This window comes from Scardinius erythrophthalmus (assembly GCF_964197995.2).
Source record: "Scardinius erythrophthalmus genome assembly, chromosome: 20".
In the NCBI taxonomy this organism is placed as follows: Eukaryota; Metazoa; Chordata; class Actinopteri; order Cypriniformes; family Leuciscidae; genus Scardinius; species Scardinius erythrophthalmus.
This window is the reverse complement of record NC_138240.1, coordinates 14,158,031-14,181,262: the sequence shown is the minus strand read 5'-3', so window position 1 is coordinate 14,181,262 and position 23,232 is coordinate 14,158,031. Positions and strand designations below refer to the sequence as shown.

General features: G+C 36.1%; 2 protein-coding genes across 4 annotated transcripts; both read right to left on the bottom strand.

Moving 5' to 3' along the window:
• Nucleotides 1–2: 2 nt before the first annotated feature.
• Nucleotides 3–16,951, bottom strand: atxn7l2b (ataxin 7-like 2b). 2 transcript variants are annotated; one of them, XM_081350078.1, is made up of 11 exons: nucleotides 15,992–16,171; nucleotides 8,733–8,801; nucleotides 8,302–8,611; nucleotides 8,050–8,222; nucleotides 7,139–7,221; nucleotides 6,828–7,039; nucleotides 6,509–6,677; nucleotides 6,206–6,327; nucleotides 2,033–2,622; nucleotides 1,869–1,955; nucleotides 478–761 (listed from the first exon to the last, which is right to left on the bottom strand). In XM_081350078.1, the coding sequence occupies exons 1-11, from the start codon at nucleotides 16,143–16,145 to the stop codon at nucleotides 655–657; spliced, it is 2,076 nt and encodes a 691-aa protein (XP_081206204.1). In that variant the 5' UTR covers nucleotides 16,146–16,171; the 3' UTR covers nucleotides 478–654. The 2 variants fall into 2 exon arrangements, with proteins under 2 accessions (XP_081206203.1, XP_081206204.1); XM_081350077.1 differs by having other exon boundaries at nucleotides 3–761; nucleotides 1,869–2,622; nucleotides 15,992–16,951.
• Nucleotides 16,466–21,484, bottom strand: sypl2b (synaptophysin-like 2b). 2 transcript variants are annotated; one of them, XM_081350083.1, is made up of 6 exons: nucleotides 21,273–21,484; nucleotides 20,971–21,045; nucleotides 19,895–20,016; nucleotides 19,601–19,802; nucleotides 17,937–18,131; nucleotides 16,466–17,695 (listed from the first exon to the last, which is right to left on the bottom strand). In XM_081350083.1, the coding sequence occupies exons 1-6, from the start codon at nucleotides 21,393–21,395 to the stop codon at nucleotides 17,585–17,587; spliced, it is 828 nt and encodes a 275-aa protein (XP_081206209.1). In that variant the 5' UTR covers nucleotides 21,396–21,484; the 3' UTR covers nucleotides 16,466–17,584. The 2 variants fall into 2 exon arrangements, with proteins under 2 accessions (XP_081206209.1, XP_081206210.1); XM_081350084.1 differs by having other exon boundaries at nucleotides 20,971–21,097; nucleotides 21,273–21,340.
• Nucleotides 21,485–23,232: the final 1,748 nt, after the last annotated feature.

The window sequence follows — 23,232 nt, the reverse complement described above, 5'->3', positions numbered from 1 at the left end:
TTGCCTGTTTTTATGCTTTCCGTTTAAGCAGACATACAGAAACATGTTAGTTTACTGTACATTTAGCCAACACTATTTATCCAATGCATTTTGTAGTTGCAGGAACCATTAGCTTACACAATATCCACATTACATACAGAATCTTTGAACTGGGAACTTTGACAAATGGATACATACAGGACATGTATTATTGATATGGTTACATGAATGGACTACTCTGAATTAAACACTTGCCCTGAGGGTGGGGTGAGATGAACTTCATGTCAGGCGTCCCACAAATACTGACTTTTTATTTTTTTTTTTAAAGAAAAAAAAGAGAGAAAACATTCACGTTGAAGTAAAAGCCCACTATCATCCACCGCAACAACAAAATGTTGACCCTTTGGCATGTTTGTGTAAAATGGGGGTATCTAAGTTTTTAGTGTCATCTAGTGGTGAGATGAAGCAGCTCAATTCATTAGGACCAAGACAACAGAAACACATTGGCATATTTATTTCAGAGTCTCCGTTTAGCAGCATAAAGAAGGTCTTGAGGTATTTATATATTCATTTGCAGGTCATTCACCAATTCATTCACTCACATAGAAATTCAGTATACAAAATACAGACACACACATACATGCATGCATACAGATACGTCCTCCTACATGAACTTCAGACACTTTCACCATCCTGTGCATAAAGTCTGTGGCAAATACATGGCAGTAAGCCTGTGCTTCTGGAGGAGTTTAAGGCAGACTCCCTCAGTGAAGAAGCTTTGACTGTTGGGAGAAAAGAAGAGCAGATGGTCAGGAAAAGGATCTAAATTCAGAGCCGAGACTCAACCACTGTGCTGAATTAAACCATGATGATTCATCTTAACAGACTATCAATCTGTGACTTCCAATACTTCTTGTTCTCTCTACCACAGTGTATTTTTATCCTTGCAGTGTTGAAAAAGTAAGCTTAGCCAGTTTTCTTCAACAACTTTAAAGAAATTTCTGTGTCTACCAAGAGCTTGAGCTTCCTGACCACTATACATTGGCACTATTAAAACACATGCTACAACCACTTAAAGGTACACTCAGTCATCATTGAAGTGTTTGACTAAAGAAATCAATAGTTATTTTAAAATCATGTGCACTCACATTAGATGAATCATATTAGTAGCCTAATAAAAGCAATTTAATTTGGGTAATTGACAAAAATATATTTCTTCTTCGCCGTTTCTACCATTTCTTCAGTTTTTCCACTGCATGCACAGTAAATATGATAAATAAATACAGATAATTAATAAATATTTGACATAAAATGTTGTTTAAAGTACCGGTAAGAAAGATATTCTTCTTTTATGTTCAGCAGAAGAAAGAAACTCATACAGGTTTGGAACAAATTGAGGGTGAGTAAATGTTGACAGAATTTTCATTTTTGGGTTTCATTTTTTCATTTTTACTCGCCACCCCGACTTCTTCGTCAGTGCTATCTTTGAAACTTTTACAAGTACATAATTTTTCAAATAAAATTAATAAATACTATAATACAAATAGTATATAAATTATAAAATAACTGCACCCCTCCACACAGTAAAATGTTAAAAAATGGCCTTAAAAAAAATTAAAAATTAAATCAAGCTTTGTCAAATATTATTCAAGGAAACTATTCAAGTAAACTACTTTTCTATTCATACTTTTAAGACATGTTTTTTTTTAGAGATTCTTATGAGCTATTAAAACTAGGGAAGGCTGGATTTCCATATTTCTCCCAAAATTACGTGATGAAATTAAGACATACAGAGAAAGTAGATAATTGATAATGTTAGTGTAATTACTGAATGCCCCTTCAGTTAAACGTTTAGGCTTTTAAACTACTAATAAATGTGATAAACATACCGTTTGTCCAGCCAGTTTCTTCGGCAGACTGTTGGAGGTTGATCCTGGTCTGCCATCCCCACCCCAGGACACCAGGCTGGAGTGAGTCTGGGAGAAAGAGGAGAGGACATTGGGTTTAGGGGCATATGAAGTGTTTTTGGGGGGAGAGGCACCGCTGGTCTTACGTTTCCTGCCAGGCCCTTTATGCTCATTCCCAACAGCCCTTTGATTGAGTCCTGAGACCCCTCCCTTATCAGACTCTGGGGAGGGAGAAGGAGAGATGTGGGCAGGACTTTGCTTAAGCAGCCCTTTCATTTCAGGAGGGCGTGTTTTGCTGCCAGGTGAGAGAGCACCATTGAACGAGCCATGGGGTGAAGAAATCGCATTTCTGGTCAAGGAGGACTGGCGGTCTCTGTGGTGGGGGAGAAACAGGATTTTTGACTCTCCAGGCAAGTCTTTGTCCTCTTTGGGAGATTTTTGCCGTTTACTGGCTGTAGGACTCTCCTGAAGCTCCCTGAAACTCGCCTGCAAAGCCTGTTTGCTGGTCCGACCCGCAGGGTTACGTTGCCGGCCGGGGCCTGAGGGCATCTGGGCTTTCGTTGGAAGTCTGGAGGCGGCTGTTAGGTTAGTGGGCTGTGATTGTCCTGAGGTGCTTGTCCTGAGAGTAGAGGCGCTGCGGACGGGTACCGAGCCGCATGTGGCATCATGGGAATTATAAGTGTTTGTGGTGACTAGGGGTTGATGAGAGCATAGTTCTGACACCTGAGGGAGTTTCCTGCAGATAAAAGATTTTACTTACAACAAAGAAAATTCACAGGAAAAAGAACATTCCTGAACCCATATTTAAAAGCAACCAATTTTCTAATTAAAATTTTAAGAAAATAAAGTACTAAAAAAAAGAGAGAATAAATTAGTAAAAAAAAAAAAAAAAAAAGTAGCAAATTAATAAAATATTAAAATATTCAGAAATGTATTTTTTTATGTTGATGTAATGAAAAAATTATTGAAATAAAAAATAAAATAAATATTAGATAAAATATTAAACTGAAATAAGTTGAAGTACTAAAATTAAACAGTTTAAATAAAACTAAAAAATGAAAGCTATATGGAAATACTAGGAAAATATTAAGCACATAAAATTAAAATTATAAAAAACAAAAGCTAATTCAAAACATTAATAAATGTTATAATAAGTATTTATTAACAGTTTTTTTCTCTATAAATGTATTATGCTAATAAATGTATTTGCAATGAAAAAAAGAAATGATGGTAACTTTACTATAAGGTTCTATTAGTTAACATTAATTAAAATGAACTAACAATAAAAAGTAATTCTAAAGCATTTTTAGTTCATGTTAATTCCAACATTTCCTAATAAATTATTAAAATCAAAAGTTGTATCTGTTAATTGATGATCCTAAGCTAACATGAACTAACAATGAACAGTTGTATTTTTATTAACTTTTATTAACGTTAACAAAGATTAACAAATGCTGTAACAATTGTATTGCTCGTTGTTAGTTAATATTAGTTAAGGCATTAACTAATGTTATAAAACGGTTAGTTCCAATCCTTGATTCTGATTGGTCAATAGCTGTGTTTTATTCATGATAAAACACGGTTATGACCGCTTCACCCAACGGTTCTATGTATCACTACACAACACCCCTAGCAACCACTCTTAGCAACTTAAACACGTTTGATCTCACTGATATTGTTAACTGAAGCTATAGTAGAGTATTGTGAGAGATTGAGTAAGCGAGTGTCCCTTACAGTAGACATAGCATTTTCCTTCAGGTCAGTCCTATATTCATAATAAAAAAAAAAAAATCTGTTTGAATGTCCGCTGCGATATCTTGTCTTTTTAACAGTTAAGAGGTTTTCCTATGAGGACCAAACCTGTAGAAATTAAAAATGAATAAATACATAAATAAATATGCAAAGAAATGTAAAAATAAAATAAAATAAATGACTATTTATACTTTTATTTGCCTATTTATGTATAATTATATATTTTTCCACATTTATTTATTTTTTCATTTATTTTTTATTTCCACTTTCATTTATTTTCACATTTATTTATGCATATATGTCTACATTTATTTATTTATACATTTATTGCTCTGTATGCTAATGAGGGGGGCGTGTTTTACCTCAGACATAGCAATCGAGCTCAGAGTGGCCGTGCTGAAGCTTTGAGGCCACAGTGACAGCTTGTGGTGTGACCAAACAATACGCAAGAGGTTTGTGGACGTGACTTTACAGGTCGCGCAGGAAATAAATGAATTAGAGATGGGCAATATGGCCAAAATCTTATATCACGGTTTATGTTCTTTAATATCACCCTAACTGTATGTATAGGTTTACCATACAAAGGCCTACTCTTTATTCCGGACATGGCCATAAAACATCAGCTGGTCGGGATTTCTCAAATGTCTGGGCACACATGAACACAATCCGCTGATAACAAGACACTTTGACACAGAAGCGTGTCAAATTATCCACTATTAACCACATTTTATGCCATGCATTGTAGATCCGTACACAGAAGCAAACTGCATTTTTAATGTATCTTCCAAAGCCAATGTTGACAGCAACAGAAACAAACTTTTCCATAAAGAGGTGATATTGCCTGGGGCATTTTCCATCTACGCACTGCAGATGTGGGACGTGCAGACGCTGACTCTGAATGGCATTAGATGTTATTTACACAGACTGTTAATGCAGAGGAGCCATTTACACTGCAATTACAATTGCATAAATAATGTTATGAGATAAAATTTTTAATATAACATTTTGAATATTTAAATATGAAATGATAGAATCGAATAAATTATACGTTTAAATATGAAACTAAAACAGCCAGTAGGTGGTGCCAAGCCACCGTCTTAACGAGTGAGTTCAATCATTAACTCAGACGATTCGTTCAAATAGGCTACTGATTGATCAGTTAAAATTAAGAACGTATAGGCTACATGAAAATGCATATAGCCTACTATTTGATAAGGTTTTAAAAAACGCCCCAGGAAATCAAATTATAGCGGAAATATCACCTCTTTATGGAAAAGTTTGTTTCTGTTGCTGTCAACATTGGCTTTGGAAGATACATTGAAAATGCAGTTTGCTTTTGTGTACGGATCTACAATGCATGGCATAAAATGTGGTTAATAGTGGATAATTTGACGCTTCTGTGTCAAAGTGTCTGTTATCAGCGGATTATGTTCACGTGTGCCCAGATATTTGAGAAATCCCGACCAGCTGATGTTTTACGGCCATGTCCGGAATAAAGAGTAGGCCTACGTATGGTAAACCTATACATACAGTTAGGGTGATATTAAAGGACATAAACCGTGATATAAGATTTTGGCCATATTGCCCATCTCTAAGTCATTTATTTCCTGCGTGACCTGTAAAGTCACGTCCACAAACCTCTTGCGTATTGTTTGGTCACACCACAAGGTGTCACTGTGGCCTCAAAGCTTCAGCACGGCCACTCTGAGCTCGATTGCTATGTCTGAGGTAAAACACGCCCCCCTCATTAGCATACAGAGCAATAAATGAATAAATAATGTATAAATAAATAAATGTAGACATACATACATATATGCATAAATAAATGTGAAAATACATGAAAGTGGAAATAAATAAATGCATAAATAAATAAATGAAAAAATAAATAAATGTGGAAAAATATATAATTATACATAAATAGGGAAATAAAAGTATAAACAGTCATTTATTTTTGTTTTTTTTACATTTCTTTGCATATTTATTTATGTATTTATTCATTTTTAATTTCTGCAGGTTTGGTCCTCCATATTTTCTCATGCCTATAGTCATGTGTCAGTTGCGTCTTCCTTCTCCGTGATCACAGGTTTGAGTCCTTTCAGTGTAAAAGTCTTCTCTACTGACTGACTCACTCATAAAGACAGTCTTTGCCGCCATCTATTGGCGAAATAATGTAATGTAACTTCTGTTGCTGTTTACGGTCAAGGTTTTTAGTGATTATACTTCATGAAAGTTGCATAGATACATATTTTTCGGATTTAATATTTGTATTGTGTGGTATCGAGGTGTGTATTGTGTGTATCGAGGCTAGTGCTGTATCATGAATAAGTCACGGCTGAAGGGGTTGCAGGCACGACTTGTTCACAATACAGCACAGCCTCTCATACCTTATTGCTTACTTAACTAATGGGACCTTATTGTAAAGTGTTACCAAAATGACATTGAATTAAATAAGGAAAATACAAAAGAAGAAGGATTTCTCGGATTTTCTCGGCTCGGTGTTGAAAACACACAAAATAAGCATTATGAATGTCACAAGGGCATCAGCCTGATGTTGTAAAGCATCTTACTTCCACAGATAAGTGCTGAGGTGTTGCTCCATCATGACACTGAAAGCTGACCGCAGGTGGAGCAGCCTTCGGTCGAACGCTAAGACACTACGGCCAAGTACACGTGCCCCGAAGGTGCAAAGCTGGGTAAAACGTAAGAGAGGGGACAAACATGGGTTCATTTTTCTCCAAATGTGATATTATGAAATGAAACTATGCATTTTGTGTAACATTTGTTATCAACACCCTCATACATTAAGATTTTGCGGGATTTGTAGCAGTTTAAAAAACTGCTTAAATGTAGATATGAAGGGAAAGACTTACACCCAGGGGCTTGGGGTGCAAGGTACTAGCTGGCAGATGAGCAAATTCCTCACGGTTCTCCCCATCACTCTCCTCACAGGAGAGACCGGCTGAGAGAGATTCCACCTGCATTTCCTCAGAGCGCATCACATCCTTCATCTCTACAACACCCTCTGATGGATTCACGGACCTGTAAACACACATGTTCAGATAAATGTCCTGTCCACGTATCATATAAACTTGAAAGCTTCAGTCTCCATTCACTAAAATTCACTTTCTTGCTCATTTTACCAGGTACACTGGAATATTTTTAACCACAGGAAGCAGCAGAAGTACAGACCTGAGAATAGAAGAGTTAGTCATTTGGCTTTTGTAGTGCAGAGGCCCAATCTGATACGCAGGGGTCTCATGGTGGACAGAGCCTCCATCGGGGACCTCTCTGGACAGAGGGGGGCGCTCTCGAGGCTTTGAGCTCATCTTCAGCTCCATCACAAGTTGGTCAAAGGGTTTATGCCTCCCTACAACCTGCCGTCGTTGATGGATGGAGTGAATCTGCGGCAGAGGAAATAAAATAGAAATGACGAGTTGAAAGCAAAAGCACTCAAATATGTATGTTAGTGTGCTTTTTCTGTATATTGACTATATGCTCACATTACAGGTCAGCAGTCTGGTGCACAGTTTCTTTCTCTCAGGATCCATCACCCCACAGTGCTTGTCAAAGTCACATTCTTTCTCTGAAATAAACAAATTGGTTTCAACAAGAGGAATCAACATTTCAACCAAAGCACCCACTGTAACCAAGTAGATCTGAAATGTTTAGAACATGTAAAATACAGTCAGGGTATATTTTAACACTGCATGAATAATAATTTAAGCATCAATATAACAATACATACTAATGAAAAAATATTGTCTGCATACACCACCTTTGAAAAGTCTGGGGTCAGTATTTTATTTGTATTTTATTTTTTGAAAGAAATTGATAATTTTATTCAGCAAGGACACAATTAATTTATAATGTGACATTTATAATGTTACAAAAGATTTCAATTTCAAACAAATGCTGTTTTTTACTTTCGATCTATCAATTTTTCCACAAACATATTAAGCAGCACAACTGTTTTCAACATTGATAAAAATAAGAAACGTTTCTTGAGCATCAAATCAGCATATTAGAATGATTTCTGAAGGACCATGTGAGTATTGATGCTGAAAATTCAGCTTTTCTATCAAGAAGAATGAATCATCTTTTTTTAAATATTTTTAAATAGAAAATGGTTATTTTAAATTGTATTAATATTACTGTTTTTGCTTTGATCAAATGAAATCAGCCCTGGTGAGCATAAAAACATGAAAAAACTTTTGATTGGTAGTGCATATTTTTACTAAAATATTTTAATTAAAACTTAATTAATTTACAAGGAATATATTTAAGCAGATTCTGAATCAATTTAAATGGAGCATTTGAACAGATTCACAGAACTAACATAATTAAAACTCAATTTTGCGACTGAAGTTTAAATCGGAAAAAAATAATATTATGGGTTGCATCAAAGACGTACTAAGGACTTTCTTGTAGGTTCTGCTGTATGTTTTTGGTCCGTGCAGGTAAGCGTGTGAATCCAAACTCTTCTGGATTGGTTTCTCGGCTGATGGAGGTGCTTTTTTTGGTGGGGTGGGCAAATGTGGAGGTGATGGAGGGGTTCCATGGGAAATTTTATCCACATGCTGAAGACTGGAACATAAACGAGATGACACTGAAATAAACAGTGGATGTGTAATATCAAGTTAAACTGAACTTCACTCCTTCTCACCTGGGTCCCTCACGCTGTGGTTTGGAACGTCTCTGGTGCGGAGAATGAGGTGGTGGGACTCGTGGGGGTCCAGCCCCCTGGTGCCTGCTGTCTTGACCCTCACAGGGGCTGCAGTGTTGGGAGGGGGGTGTCCCATGTTGGGGTCGGTCAGGAGAGCAGTTTGATGGCGTATCGTAGAGCTTGCTGAAGGGGCCATGCCGTCGCTCACAATGCTTCTCAAAAGCCTGTGGCTTCACGACCTGCCCACAGTGGCTGCACACCACCAGGAAGAAGTCATCATGTGCTGGGCAGTGGCCATATATCGACATGTCTGTGAGGGGAAGAACATTTTTCTTTTTTACGCATGGCAAGATTTTACTTTGAATGTCAAAATCTTGTTATTCGTCATCAATGCAATCTGTTAATCACAAGCCTAACGAACTCTTCCTCACCTTCTTTCTTGAGAGTCATAGTTTCCATCCGTTTCTTCACATTTTTGCTGCACTCTTCCAGAGAGGACCCTAAAAGAGGCAGTGAAACAAACAGACCATCAAAGCAGGAAATGAAACCTCAAAGTACATTTGAATTAAGCGTCTCCTCTCTGGTCAGCGGTTCTCAACTCCTGATGGATGAATTTGATTTGATGAATTTGAACCGGTTTTAACCAGTGTATGATTTTTTTACACTTTAAAAAAATGTGTTTCTGTCCTGTTTACCAGCATTAAAATGTCTCTGCCTTCACAGAGAGATCATTGGTACTGTACTATCATACTTCATATTCAGTCATATACCCAGGGGGCAAAACACCTGTTTTTTAGGAAATCAGACATGGGCTGCTGTAAAAGGTTGTCATATATAAATGAAATCTATGATGTCTGAGGATCACAATCTGTGTGGCCAACCCGGTCAACAAGCTGCTGGAAACTTGTAATTAGGGTCAAAACAATGTTACCTCAAATTCGGCTTTAACTCCCAGAATCACCCAAACATGCTAAAACGGTTTGATTATATTCATGAATAGTGAGCCATATCTTCCTGATACTTTATGCTAGAAACAAACTGAGCACACATTTAGAAAGAGTGGAAGATAAGCTTTCATCTGATGCCTTGATTGTACATGTAATTAGAATGTAAGAGTTAACAATGCCTCTTAATTCATAGGTAGGCAAAAAAAAAGAAAAAAATATTGAACATTCCATTTGTAATCGGTAGCATTCTTTTCCCTTTGTTGTTGTTACAATAAACAAATTACCATGTAAAGTTAACTTTTACTGGATGAAATCATATTTTGATTTTTTTTTTTACTAACCAGACAGTCCTCATGGCCCATAACACATTTAGAGGGAATGCAATGTCAAGCCTATAATAGCCTGTCAATTCAAACAAGATCCAAGAAAGAAGTTTACCATTAACTGGTGTTAATTGTATACTGCTCTGTTTCTGTATGTACAGTATATCGTTTGCACATTTATGCAATATCAATTATTTGTATTGCAATGTCTATTTCTAATATTCTTTCACAAGTGGGATAGCTTTATTTATTCTATTGAAATAAAAAAAGGGATTTGAGGATTTTGGGTTAGGCTGGTTAGTGTTCAATCCAGGTGTTTGGAGTGTGAGACAAAGGTACTGACAACTAAATGCTGAAAGACTAAAACACACAGGAGTCATGTGTGGAGTAGGTTTAAAAGTATTTACTGATTAAAACTGTTACATTAAGTAGCAATTTGTACACACACAAAAAAAAAAGACGAAACAGACAAACAGATTACAATTCAGGGTGATAACTAATTTCTGTAATAATGTTTATACAATTTGTTTAGCTGTTTCGGAATCACCGCTGCTGTCGCTGCTCTATTGTTTCAGCATGCTGTGTCCTGCTACATTTGGTTGCCAACCCCTAGCAACGGCATCCTATGTAGCATGGAGCCGTTCTTCTGACAATCTTTAACCAGAGATGGGCACAAATACATCAAAAAGTATTTAATTAAAATACAAGTAATTTGTAATTTGAAAATACAAAAATATATTTTTTACAGTCTTCTGTAGTGTAAGTGTGGCGTTAGGTACATGTAAGAGTCTAGAATATTGCAATATTATTGTTTAGTGCAGAAGATGTGCTTTTAACGTACATGTTGCCACATACTGTCATAATAAAAGATAATTACGCATATAACACTATAATTGTATTATTTACACAAAAACTAGTTAACGCTGCTGTGAGGGCGTTTCTAATAGCGCGGCTGTGACAAAGTTGACAACTTACTTTCTTCCGACTGCCATTATCTATTTTTTTACTCTTTTTGAAAGTTGTGAAAACACCGTTCACTGTTTCTTTTGCTATTTGAGCAAATTGGAACACAAAAATATATATTTAATGTAGTCTTTCATTCACTGCTATAGAAGTTAACCCAACTATGATGCCTTACACTTCTGAGAAACCCAGAAATGTGAACAGGGTCAATAGGATGTGTCACATCACGTGATTTACTTGCCAAAAACTGTGATAGGCAATTTGGTAGTCCTATTTGTATTTTATGTCTATGGTCCTAGGGATAGTTCACCCAAAAAGGAAAATTAGCCCATGATTTACTTACCCTGACGTCATCCTAGGTGTATCTTACTTTCTTCTTTCAGAAGAATACAATCAGAGTTATATTAAAAAGTGTCGTGGCTCTTCCAAGCTTTATAATGACAGTCAATGGGTATATTTTTCATCAAAGTGCATCTGTCCATCATAAAAGTGCATCTGTCCATCATAAAAGTGCATCTGTCCATCATAAAAGCGTATCTATCCATCATAAAAGTGCATCTATCCATCATAAAAGTGCATCTATCCATCATAAAAGTGCATCTGTCCATCATAAAAGTGCGTCTATCCATCATAAAAGTGCATGTGTCAATCATAAAAGTGCGTCTATCCATCATAAAAGTGCATCCATCCATCATAAAAGTGCATGTGTCAATCATAAAAGTGCGTCTATCCATCATAAAAGTGCATCTATCCATCATAAAAGTGCATGTGTCCATCATACAAGTACGTCTATCCATCATAAAAGTGCATCTATCCATCATAAAGTGCATCTATCCATCATAAAAGTGCATCTATCCATCATAAAAGAGCATCTATCCATCATAAAAGTGCATCTATCCATCATAAAAGTGCATGTGTCCATCATAAAAGTACGTCTACCAATCATTAAAGTGCATCTATCCATCATAAAAGTGCATCTGTCCATCATAAAAGTGCATCTATCCATCATAAAAGAGCATCTGTCCATCATAAAAGTGCATCTATCCATCATAAAAGTGCATCTATCCATCAGAAGTGCATCTATCCATGATAAAGTGCGTCTATCCATCATAAAAGTGCGTCTATCCATCATAAAAGTGCATCTATCCATCATAAAAGTGCATCTGTCCATCATAAAAGTGCATCTATCCATCATAAAAGTGCATCTATCCATCATAAAAGTGCATGTGTCCATCATAAAAGTACGTCTATCCATCATTAAAGTGCATCTATCCATCATAAAAGTGCATCTGCCCATCATAAAAGTGCATCTGTCCATCATAAAAGTGCATCTATCCATCATAAAAGTGCATCTGTCCATCATAAAAGTGCATCTATCCATCATAAAAGTGCATCTATCCATCATAAAAGTGCATGTGTCCATCATAAAAGTACGTCTATCCATCATTAAAGTGCATCTATCCATCATAAAAGTGCATCTGCCCATCATAAAAGTGCATCTATCCATCATAAAAGAGCATCTGTCCATCATAAAAGTGCATCTATCCATCATAAAAGTGCATCTATCCATCATAAAAGTGCATGTGTCCATCATAAAAGTGCGTCTATCCATCATAAAAGTGCATGTGTCCATCATAAAAGTGTCTATCTATCATAAAAGTGTGTCTATCCATCATAGATGTACTTTTATGATGGACAGATGCACTTTTATGATGGATAGATGCACTTTTATGATGGACAGATGCACTTTTATGATGGATAGATGCACTATTATGATGGACAGATGTACTTTTATGATGGATAGATGCACTTTTATGATGGATAGACGCACTTTTATGACGGATAGATGCACCTTTATGATGGACAGATGCACTTTTATGATGGACAGATGCACTTTTATGATGGACAGATGCACTTTTATGATGGATAGATGCACTTTTATCATGGATAGATGCACTTTTATAATGGATAGATGCACTTTTATGATGGACAGATGCACTTTTATGATGGATAGATGCACTTTTATAATGGACAGATGCACTTTTATGATGGACAGATGCACTTTTATGATGGATAGATGCACTTTTATCATGGATAGATGCACTTTTATAATGGACAGATGCACTTTTATGATGGACAGATGCACTTTTATAATGGATAGATGCACTTTTATGATGGATAGACGCACTTTTATGATGGATAGACACACTTTTATGATGGATAGACGCACTTTTATGATTGACACATGCACTTTTATGATGGATAGACGCACTTTTATGATGGACAGATGCACTTTTATGATGGATAGATGCACTTTTATGATGGATAGATGTACTTTTATGATGGATAGATACGCTTTTATGATGGACAGATGCACATTTATGATGGACAGATGCACTTTTATGATGGACAGATGCACTTTGATGAAAAATATACCCATTTACTGTCATTATAAAGCTTGGAAGAGCCACGACACTTTTTAATATAACTCTGATTGTATTCTTCTGAAAGAAGAAAGTAAGATACACCTAGGATGACGTCAGGGTAAGTAAATCATGGGCTAATTTTCCTTTTTGGGTGAACTATCCCTAGGACCATAGACATAAAATACAAATAGGACTACCAAATTGCCTATCACAGTTTTTGGCAAGTAAATCACGTGATGTGACACATCCTATTGACCCTGTTCACATTTCTGGGTTTCTCAGAAAAGTAAGGCATCATAGTTGGGTTAACTTCTATAGCAGTGAATGAAAGACTACATTAAATATATATTTTTGTGTTCCAATTTGCTCAAATAGCAAAAGAAACAGTGAACGGTGTTTTCACAACTTTCAAAAAGAGTAAAAAAATAGATAATGGCAGTCGGAAGAAAGTAAGTTGTCAACTTTGTCACAGCCGCGCTATTAGAAACGCCCTCACAGCAGCGTTAACTAGTTTTTGTGTAAATAATACAAATATAGTGTTATATGCGTAATTATCTTTTATTATGACAGTATGTGGCAACATGTACGTTAAAAGCACATCTTCTGCACTAAACAATAATATTGCAATATTCTAGACTCTTACATGTACCTAACGCCACACTTACACTACAGAAGACTGTAAAAAATATATTTTTGTATTTTCAAATTACAAATTACTTGTATTTTAATTAAATACTTTTTGATGTATTTGTGCCCATCTCTGGTTAAAGATTGTCAGAAGAACGGCTCCATGCTACATAGGATGCCGTTGCTAGGGGTTGGCAACCAAATGTAGCAGGACACAGCATGCTGAAACAATAGAGCAGCGACAGCAGCGGTGATTCCGAAACAGCTAAACAAAGTGTATAAACATTATTACAGAAATTAGTTATCACCCTGAATTGTAATCTGTTTGTCTGTTTCGTCTTTTTTTTGTGTGTGTGTGTACAAATTGCTACTTAATGTAACAGTTTTAATCAGTAAATACTTTTAAACCTACTCCACACATGACTCCTGTGTGTTTTAGTCTTTCAGCATTTAGTTGTCAGTACCTTTGTCTCACACTCCAAACACCTGGATTGAACACTAACCAGCCTAACCCAAAATCCTCAAATCCCTTTTTTTTATTTCAATAGAATAAATAAAGCTATCCCACTTGTGAAAGAATATTAGCAATAGACATTGCAATACAAATAATTGATATTGCATAAATATGCAAACGATATACTGTACATACAGAAACAGAGCAGTATACAATTAACACCAGTTAATGGTAAACTTCTTTCTTGGATCTTGTTTGAATTGACAGGCTATTATAGGCTTGACATTGCATTCCCTCTAAATGTGTTATGGGCCATGAGGACTGTCTGGTTAGTAAAAAAAAAAAAAAATCAAAATATGATTTCATCCAGTAAAAGTTAACTTTACATGGTAATTTGTTTATTTTAACAACAACAAAGGGAAAAGAATGCTACCGATTACAAATGGAATGTTCAATATTTTTTTCTTTTTTTTTTGCCTACCTATGAATTAAGAGGCATTGTTAACTCTTACATTCTAATTACATGTACAATCAAGGCATCAGATGAAAGCTTATCTTCCACTCTTTCTAAATGTGTGCTCAGTTTGTTTCTAGCATAAAGTATCAGGAAGATATGGCTCACGATTCATGAATATAATCAAACCGTTTTAGCATGTTTGGGTGATTCTGGGAGTTAAAGCCGAATTTGAGGTAACATTGTTTTGACTCTAATTACAAGTTTCCAGCAGCTTGTTGACCGGGTTGGCCACACAGGTTGTGATCCTCAGACATCATAGATTTCATTTTTATATGACAACCTTTTACAGCAGCCCATGTCTGCTAAACCCCCTTTGCCCCCTGGGTAATATTATTTATCTGACGCAATCAGATGACGTTTTGAAACCCAGTGTTGACGTGGGTGTGGTGACATTGGTTTAGCCTAGGCTACATGTTGTTGGTCTACATCTTTTCCAAGCCATTTTTGTAGCGATTTAATTAAGTAGAATTATTTTAATACAACATTATTCAGCTCCAACTGTAACATGTTAAGATGGGCAATTGGACTTCCAAGGTGGGCTGTACAACTGTGAAAGTGGTTGAGGTCAAGCTCAGGATGGGGTCATTCCTGTGCTGTTCTCTTGAAAGTTTGCTGAGGCCCCCCAGTTGAGAACCGCTGCCTTATACACATCTATCAAATATCAAAGCAACAGTGCTGAATGTTCCCATTTCTAATGGCCACAGCTCAATGCATCCATTAATATAGGTCATTTCCATTATATAAACCATATACATGAGAAATGCCATTCTTATTTTTTTAATCAGCTGATCAGTGCGACAGATGATGAGAGACCATCTCAGTGTTCTATACATAGAAGTAATGTGAAGAAAAGTGAGAGCAAGGGCAGTTTGATGTGAAGATGCAACTGACACCGTTCCTGGCAATTGCAAAAGGAAATATCAGCCCAGCGTTTTATCATAATACTAACACTACATGTGAATAATGATATGTTCTCGCGGCGACGAGAACAACTATAAATCTGGAAATGTGAAAATGGATTAAGAGGTTTATTTATCTTGATAGTTTAGTGGCCAGAGACTCGTCTCCACCTTCACTTCCCGTCGTGCTGGCTGTCAGATTCACATTAGATGACATACTGAGCCGCATCTTCTGTCTTTAAACCTCAAACCAACACGACAACATATAAAATCAATTCAGGCACATTACAATCACATTTTCAAGGATATACATTTTAGGAAAGGAATATTCATCGGCTAAACGGAGCGCTAGGACCTGGGAGATTTTCCGAAAGTACCGTGTCGGGCTGCAACCCGTTCGGCGCTAGGACCCGGCGGGGCCTTTGTTTGGGTCGTGGTGGCCGGGGTTTGCTCTTTTCAAACAAATCCATTTCCTGTGCTCCCTCGAAGCGATTACAACCGAAAGTATTTAAAGCTCGACGTTGTTTTACTCACCGTCCAATGTAGATACGTTCGCTTTGTCGATCCAAGCGGTCCAGCTTTGCCCTACAAAGTCAAGGATGGAAATTCGCCGATCTAGGGCAGCCATTACCGTTTTAGCGCGTGCACGACCCGCCACCATCACGACGGGAGCGCAATGCGACGTCATCTTGCGCGCTCACGGCGGATTACCGTAGCGATGGGAAGTCGGCTCGGCTCATTTCAGCTAGTTGGTTTCAAAGAACGTCGACGTCCCAAACATTATCACACGCAGGCACATATTGCTTTTGCTGTTAACTTTATTGCTTCGTATGCGTGCTGCTAAAACTAGGAAATGTTTCCATATTCAAATTAGCCATGGTTGATTAAATATGCACTCATTTGTATGGATTTCAAACACAGGCATCTGAACATTCGATAAAGCCAGGTTCAAAATTCTTGTTTCATTTTGCTGACATTAGAATTTAAGTTTTTTTTTTTTTTTTTTTTGCCTGTGGTGTTACCTTAAAGTAATGTTTTCCCATCAGTCAAACGCTTTACTGCTATATTAGCTCAGAAAGAGACAACTTGTTGAATCGATACGTGCTCTACTCAGATCGATTCAGTTAGATTCGTGAACAAGTTCAGAGCAGATGACTGTGAAGCGGTTCAATGATTCATTGAAAAGATCCGACTCAAAAGAACAATTCGTTTTGATAGTTTCACGCTAATATCCGCACACTTGAAACTTTGGAAATACTTTTTTTTTCCTGTATGTTACATCATAATATGTAAATACGCTAATAAAAATATCCCACAACATCAACAGCTGCACGAATCCACAATAACGCTGTACTGTGAGCATTAAAATAAGAAAGTTTTTACATTTCGTCTAATGAAGAAGATGCCTTGCCTTTTATACAGCTCTGCACAAGTAAACTAGAATTAGAAATTAATTTTCATATGTAAATTACCTATTTGAAATTAGAAGTACACAATAGTCAAAGCACAATATGATGCACAATGATAGCAAAACGTGAATTTTTTATTTAAAAAAGCCTCTATCTTTATTAAACACAAACAAAACAATTCATCAATTCATTTTTAAAAACAGTATTGCCTGGTTTGATGGAAACATTTCTTAAATATAGGCTAAGTTATAAGGCACACAGTTGAATTAATAAAAGGACAATTAAAGGAGTACAGTGGAAATGTAAGATTAACTTAAACACAACAGCGCCATGCTACTCATGTAGTACTCATGCATCCTCACTTGCTCCAAGAATTCAAGTTATATATTTAATTCAAAATATGTCAGTCAAAAACATTCCATACATTTTGTTCATGTAACAAGTTTAACTGATATAGAAATGTAACATTATAAAGATGCAGTTTATTCCTTACAAACACGCTTATGATAAGGGGCCCTTGTACCTTCTCTAAATATACAGCTTTGCTGTAGTGTGCATTATTATGCAAATATTTGAATATATTGGAGATATACCTGCGTTTGTGACACAGGTCACGCCAGGTAGATCCAGAACATCAGTCGACCGCGGTGCTATGTAGCACCACTTTAATACTGCAGCAACACCTGCTTGATGAATGTGGATATGACCTGATGTTTAATTATGGCTGTCCTGCTCCCTCCTGCTGATTGGCTGATTTGTGTAATGGCGTCTCCTTGTAAAGGAACCAGCAGTTTCCTCCCCACAGGATACAGTTGAGGAATCCAAAGATCTATAAAGATTCATAAATTCACATTAACCTTATTTGCTTTCATTTGATTCACTTTTAAAAAAATAAATAAAGTTAAAATGAAACATTATCTCCACATAACTACAATCAGAGCATAAATACAGACAAAGGATAGTAATAAAAATATGTGGGAAAACACGATGAATAAATCTGTTAGTCTATTCCGTCATCTCTGTATAATGTCATTGGTTTAGTATTTTGCTATACATTATAATTCTCTTACCACTGAGGAATTGAGGCGGCCCATTATGGGGGTGTGCCCAGGAGAGCAGTTATTGTTTAATGTTTGTTTACACACGTCAGTTAAGAGCACAATTGAAACAGGACTGGTTGCTACTTTCACATCAGTGAGGCCTTTTCCCCAGGCAGATGAACACACCAGCCAGAGAAACGTAAAGATCCCAGTTAACAGTAGATCCTATGGAGAGTAATACATGAAAGTACATATCAACATGTAAATTATATATATATATATATATATATATATATATATATATATATATATACACATTATAGATTATTATTAATATTGTATTATTTTATATACAGAACCGGTCAAAAGTGTGGAAACATTAGTATTTTTAATTTTTTTGAAAGAAGTCACTTATGCTCATCAAGCCCTTTATTTGATCAAAAATACAGAAAAACAGTAATATTGTGAAATAGTGTTACAATTTAAAATAATGGTTTTCTATTTGAATATACTTTGAAATATTTGAATTTAATGAATTTATTTCTGTGGTGCAAAGCTGAATTGTCATTACTCCAGTCTTCAGTGTTGATGATCCTACAGAAATCACTCTAATATGCTGATTTGATACTCCGTTATTATCAATGTTGGAAACAGTTGTGCAGTTTAATCTTTTTTTGGAACCTGTGATACTTCTTTCAGGATTCATTGATGAATAAAAAGTTTTAAAAAAAAGAACAGCATTTATTCAAAATAGAAATCTTTACTATCACTTTTGATCAATTTAACACATCCTTGGTGAATAAAAGAATTGATTTCTTTCAAAATAAGAAAGAAAAAACAATTACTGACCCCAAACCTTTGAACGGTAGTGTATATTGTTACAAAATATATTTTTTAAACTTTTTATTAATCAAAGAATCCTGAAAAAAGTAACACAGGTTATAAAAAAATAATAAGCAGCACAACTATTAGAATGATTTCTGTAGGATCATGTGACCCTGAAGACTGGAGTAATGGAAATTCAGCTTTGTACCACAGAAATAAATTATATTTCAAAGTATATTAAAATAGAAAACCTTTATTTTAAATTGTAATAATATTTCACAATGTTACTGTTTTTTCTGTATTTTTGATTACATAACTGCAGGCTTGATGAGCATAATAGTCTTCTTTCAAAAACATTGAAAACAGTAATGTTTTCAAACTTTTGACCAGTACTGTGTGAGTATATTTTCAACATATGGACATATATACTGTATATATGTTCCATAAAACCAATTTATTTCATCCATGCACTAATGACTAATGTTCTATATTTAACACTCAAATGCCTTTATCCTCAGGACACTTTGGGCTAACTGTTGTCAGAAAAACCCTCCCCTCTGTTTCTTCATTTACACAACAGTGAAACTCTTCACACCCCCACACACAGTTCAAAAACAGCACACGAAAGTTAATTCTCCGAAATCCTGCATAATACGGAATAGGCTAATAAAATGAAGGCCAGAAAGTTTATAAATAAACTTATCAGGCATGCAGTGGCTGGATTTCATTTCTCGCCCAAAAGCGTGAACATCTGAGTCAGCCATTGTATATGAAAGTGAATTTAAAGGCATGCACAGACAGAGAGGAGGTTTAAGAATGCACAGAAAACTCTTAAAATAGCTACAACATAAACTTGAACCAATACACACAATGCTGGGGCCGCGAGGAGATTCGCGGTAGAGGTGCTGGTAACCCAGATACAATACAAGAGTAGCTGTGCTGTACAGGAAAGCCAGAACTCCAACAGCTACAAAGAACTCAGCTGAAGATGAATAATCTCCAGTCAGTTGTGCGGTTTTAAACGTTCCACTCTGTTCGCAGGTTGGGACTTGGTAACTGTGGGTATTGAGCCTTTGTATCAAAGAATAATAAAGAAGGAAATTATGAAAAGGCAGACATTCATAAACAACAAGAAGTTTTTTCTGTGTATTTTAATTGTTTACCTAAAAGGGTAACTGAAGGATGCATTTATTTCTTGGCTGGTTTTGCTGTTGTTGCACTGGATGTTGAAACTGGTAGAGCCAGAGTAACCACTAGTTGTGGCAAAAGCAAAAATGGCGAATATCTGAAAAGACAGTTTGTGAATGCAAAGAGGTGAAATTAATAAATTAACGAATTCAATATGGTTCAAATGGAAGCCAAAGGAAGTGTGCGACAGTGCGTTTGATTTCAAAGCCCTGAGACCAGCATATGAAGAAATGCTAATATTTACCAACACAAAAAAGCATTATATTTACACATCCTCATTACTTTCTACTTCCTCTTTTTTTAGTAGAATCCTTTTCACACACACACACACACACAAAAAAAAAATCTTATTGTGTTTTTTTAATACCTCAAAAGCTGTATTATGGTGACCATTAACATAAAATAAGAAGCATCAGGCATGACGCTTATATGTATGCAATAATAATAAAAATATGCTAACACTTTACAATAAGTTTCATTAGTTAATATATTAACAAACATGAACTAACAATAAGCAATACAGTATTTATCCATCTTTGTTATTGATAGTTAATAAAAATACAACTGTTCATTGTTAGTTCATGTTAGTTCACAGTGCATTAATTAATGTTAACAAATACAACCTTTGATTTTAATAATTAATATTAACTAAGATTAATAAATGCTGAAGAAGTATTTTTCATGTTAACTAAGGTAGTTAACTAATGTTAACTAATGAACTAATTGTAAAGTGTTACCAAAAATATAAATAAAAAGAATGCGTGACCCTCTGGATTACATGCATGGTAAATATTACTAAAATAAATGTACAAAGACAGTACAATAATTGTTGATAGACACTTTACCTTGAGGCAGTCAACTTTAAAGATAATGAGTAACGTTAACCTAAAAAATGATATGCCAGATATTTCTTAAAGGTAAACGTTTTGAAAAATGGCGTCCTGTGACTCCACGTATGGAATGTATATTTTTTTTTTAAATAATAACGTTTGATGTAATTACACAGAATAGCTCAAAACAAAAGTATAATATATAATTGAAAAGCACATACCCATTCTAATACACGAATGAATCCCAGTGGTTCTTTCAAAGGGCTGAGATCTAGTTGAAACGCGCTCATCATCTTCTGCAAATAAAGCATCAACGGCGGCCAATCAAACAAACGTTAGCTGCTACAACTGACAGAAAATGGTGTAATAATCAAACACCCGGAAATATTATGAAACGCGGCTCATTTTGGAGCCGCAGCAGACTCTTTTCTTGTCAAAATCTGAGTGAGTTAAAGTGTGTAAAGCGGGAAACGCTGAGACTTTGTTGCAATGCAGAAAAATAAGGCAGATTCAGAAAAATTACCTTGTGTAGTAGTCCCCAGACGAATTTCAAAAAGTTGTCAAAGTTCCTTTCCCTTTCCTTGTTTCTGCACAAGACATGATTTTGACCACGTGATTCGTGACGTGGTCCTTCACCCAGGGGCATGGTCGAGCCGACATAGTCGAGCTAGAGGGAAAAAAGTGTTGTAGAATGCATACCTGTCAACATTTGGATACCAAAATACGGGAAATCTGAACGCGGGGGGGGGGGGGGGGGGGGGTTAGAGGCAGGCTAAATAGACATTAATTGCGCAGATATTAACATAAATAAATACATACATACTATTCAATTAAAATAAACAAAAGACTTATTCATGTTTCTTTCTTTATTTTTATCAATTGCAACAATTAACTACATTAATTAATCACGATTAATTGCCATTAAAAAACTTACATTTTATAATGTAATAATTTCACAATTAATCTCCAAATTAATGTAGAAAAACATAAAACAGTATATTTTAAATATTTGTCTAACAGGTAGGAAAAATATACAGAAATTGAAGTTATCAAACAGTTTGCACTGCATACAATTTAAATTGTACATAGATTAATCCTTATTAAAGTAAAAAAAGATCTTTAGTCAAGAGCAGTGAGTGCTTTTCTCTGTTACCTTAACCTTTGTTCTTTGATTAACTTTACTGACAGAAAGCTTTATTGGCTACTGTCTCTTTAAAAACAGCCGCTGACGGATCTCACACGCGTCTCATTCTCTCACAACTCTTTACTTTCATTTACGACTTTTTTTTTTTTTTAACTAATAGACTGCTCAGACTGTTCTTATGAGGATACTCGACAAAACGGACATTTTGACATAATTGCGTGTGTTAATGCCATCTCTCTCATGTTCACCCATCCTCGGATGCTGCTGTTCTTTGCGCGATTTTTCCCCCCAAACTACTTCAGTGGAAATCCCGCCCTGCAGCCGATTCTAAAGATTTTATTGGTCATGTGAATCACAGTACTGATTGCCTACACCAAACACTGACCCCTAAACCTACCCGTCATTGTAACCTTAACCAATGAAATTAGCTGTAGGGCGGGATTTCCGCTTAACTGGTTTGCGCCCTTTGGGATTTTTTTAAAAAAAATTATAGAAAGATTAAAAATACGGGAGAAATACGGGAAATTATTTAAACGGGATGATAGCGGGATAGCAATGTAAAATACGGGAGAATCCCGGGAAAAACGGGAGGGTTGACAGGTATGAGAATGGCATAAATCCTGTTTAGTTATCTTAATGATTCATTATTAGGGCCCAAGCCCTGAAAGGGCGAAGGCCCTATTGTTTCCGGTAGGATTATTTATAATAATTATTATTATTATTATTTTGTCAACCTTTCGGGCACTTTTGGGGCCCTTAACGTGCTCGAAAACTCTTGAAACTTTGCACACGGGTCAGAACCCGCGGCCATCAGGGCCGGGCTGAAGCTGGTACCCGGGCGTGGCAGGGGGGCTCGACAGCGCCCCCTGGAACGGGATCCGAACACGTGTCCATAAATCAAACACGCTTGCATGTAATTAAATGAAACTCGGTACACATAGATCTCATCGGGCCGAACAACTTTCGTGCTCTAAGTTTTACGCCAGCCAAACAGGAAGTCGGCTATTTAGGGTTGTTTGGAAACGCATGCTGTGGAATTTAATGTACTCCTCCTAGAGAATTCATCCATTCGCCTCCAAACTCGGTCAGCGTGAAGTCAAGGCATTGAGGATGCTAAATTGCGGACGGATTTTTAATATCTCGAACGGTTTGGCCGTGGCGAGGAAACGAATTTATGGCGAATAATGGAAACAGGAAGTGTGTTATAACTTCTGCATACATTAACTGATCTTGATTCAACTTCAGCAGTGTGTTGTAAGAGGCCGATCACATGGATGTGACTATTGTGAGTCAAAGTTATAGCGCCATCAACTGGCAGCAGGAAGTGTGTCCCTTTCAA

Bases quoted from the DNA above. Each gene is read 5' to 3' on its own strand.
- atxn7l2b (XM_081350078.1), bottom strand. From the start codon at position 16,145: ATGACGTCGCATTGCGCTCCCGTCGTGATGGTGGCGGGTCGTGCACGC. The intron at 7,222-8,049 runs GTACGTCTTTGA...TGTTTATTTCAG, and splicing joins AACCTACAAGAAAGTCCTTA to AGAAAGAATGTGACTTTGAC. The intron at 7,040-7,138 runs GTGAGCATATAG...CCTCTGCCGCAG, and splicing joins CCAGACTGCTGACCTGTAAT to ATTCACTCCATCCATCAACG.
- sypl2b (XM_081350083.1), bottom strand. From the start codon at position 21,395: ATGCCCCTGGGTGAAGGACCACGTCACGAATCACGTGGTCAAAATCAT. The intron at 21,046-21,272 runs GTAATTTTTCTG...CTTTATTTGCAG, and splicing joins TCTGGGGACTACTACACAAG to AAGATGATGAGCGCGTTTCA. The intron at 18,132-19,600 runs GTGTGTATTGGT...TACTCTCCATAG, and splicing joins CTCCTCGCGGCCCCAGCATT to GATCTACTGTTAACTGGGAT.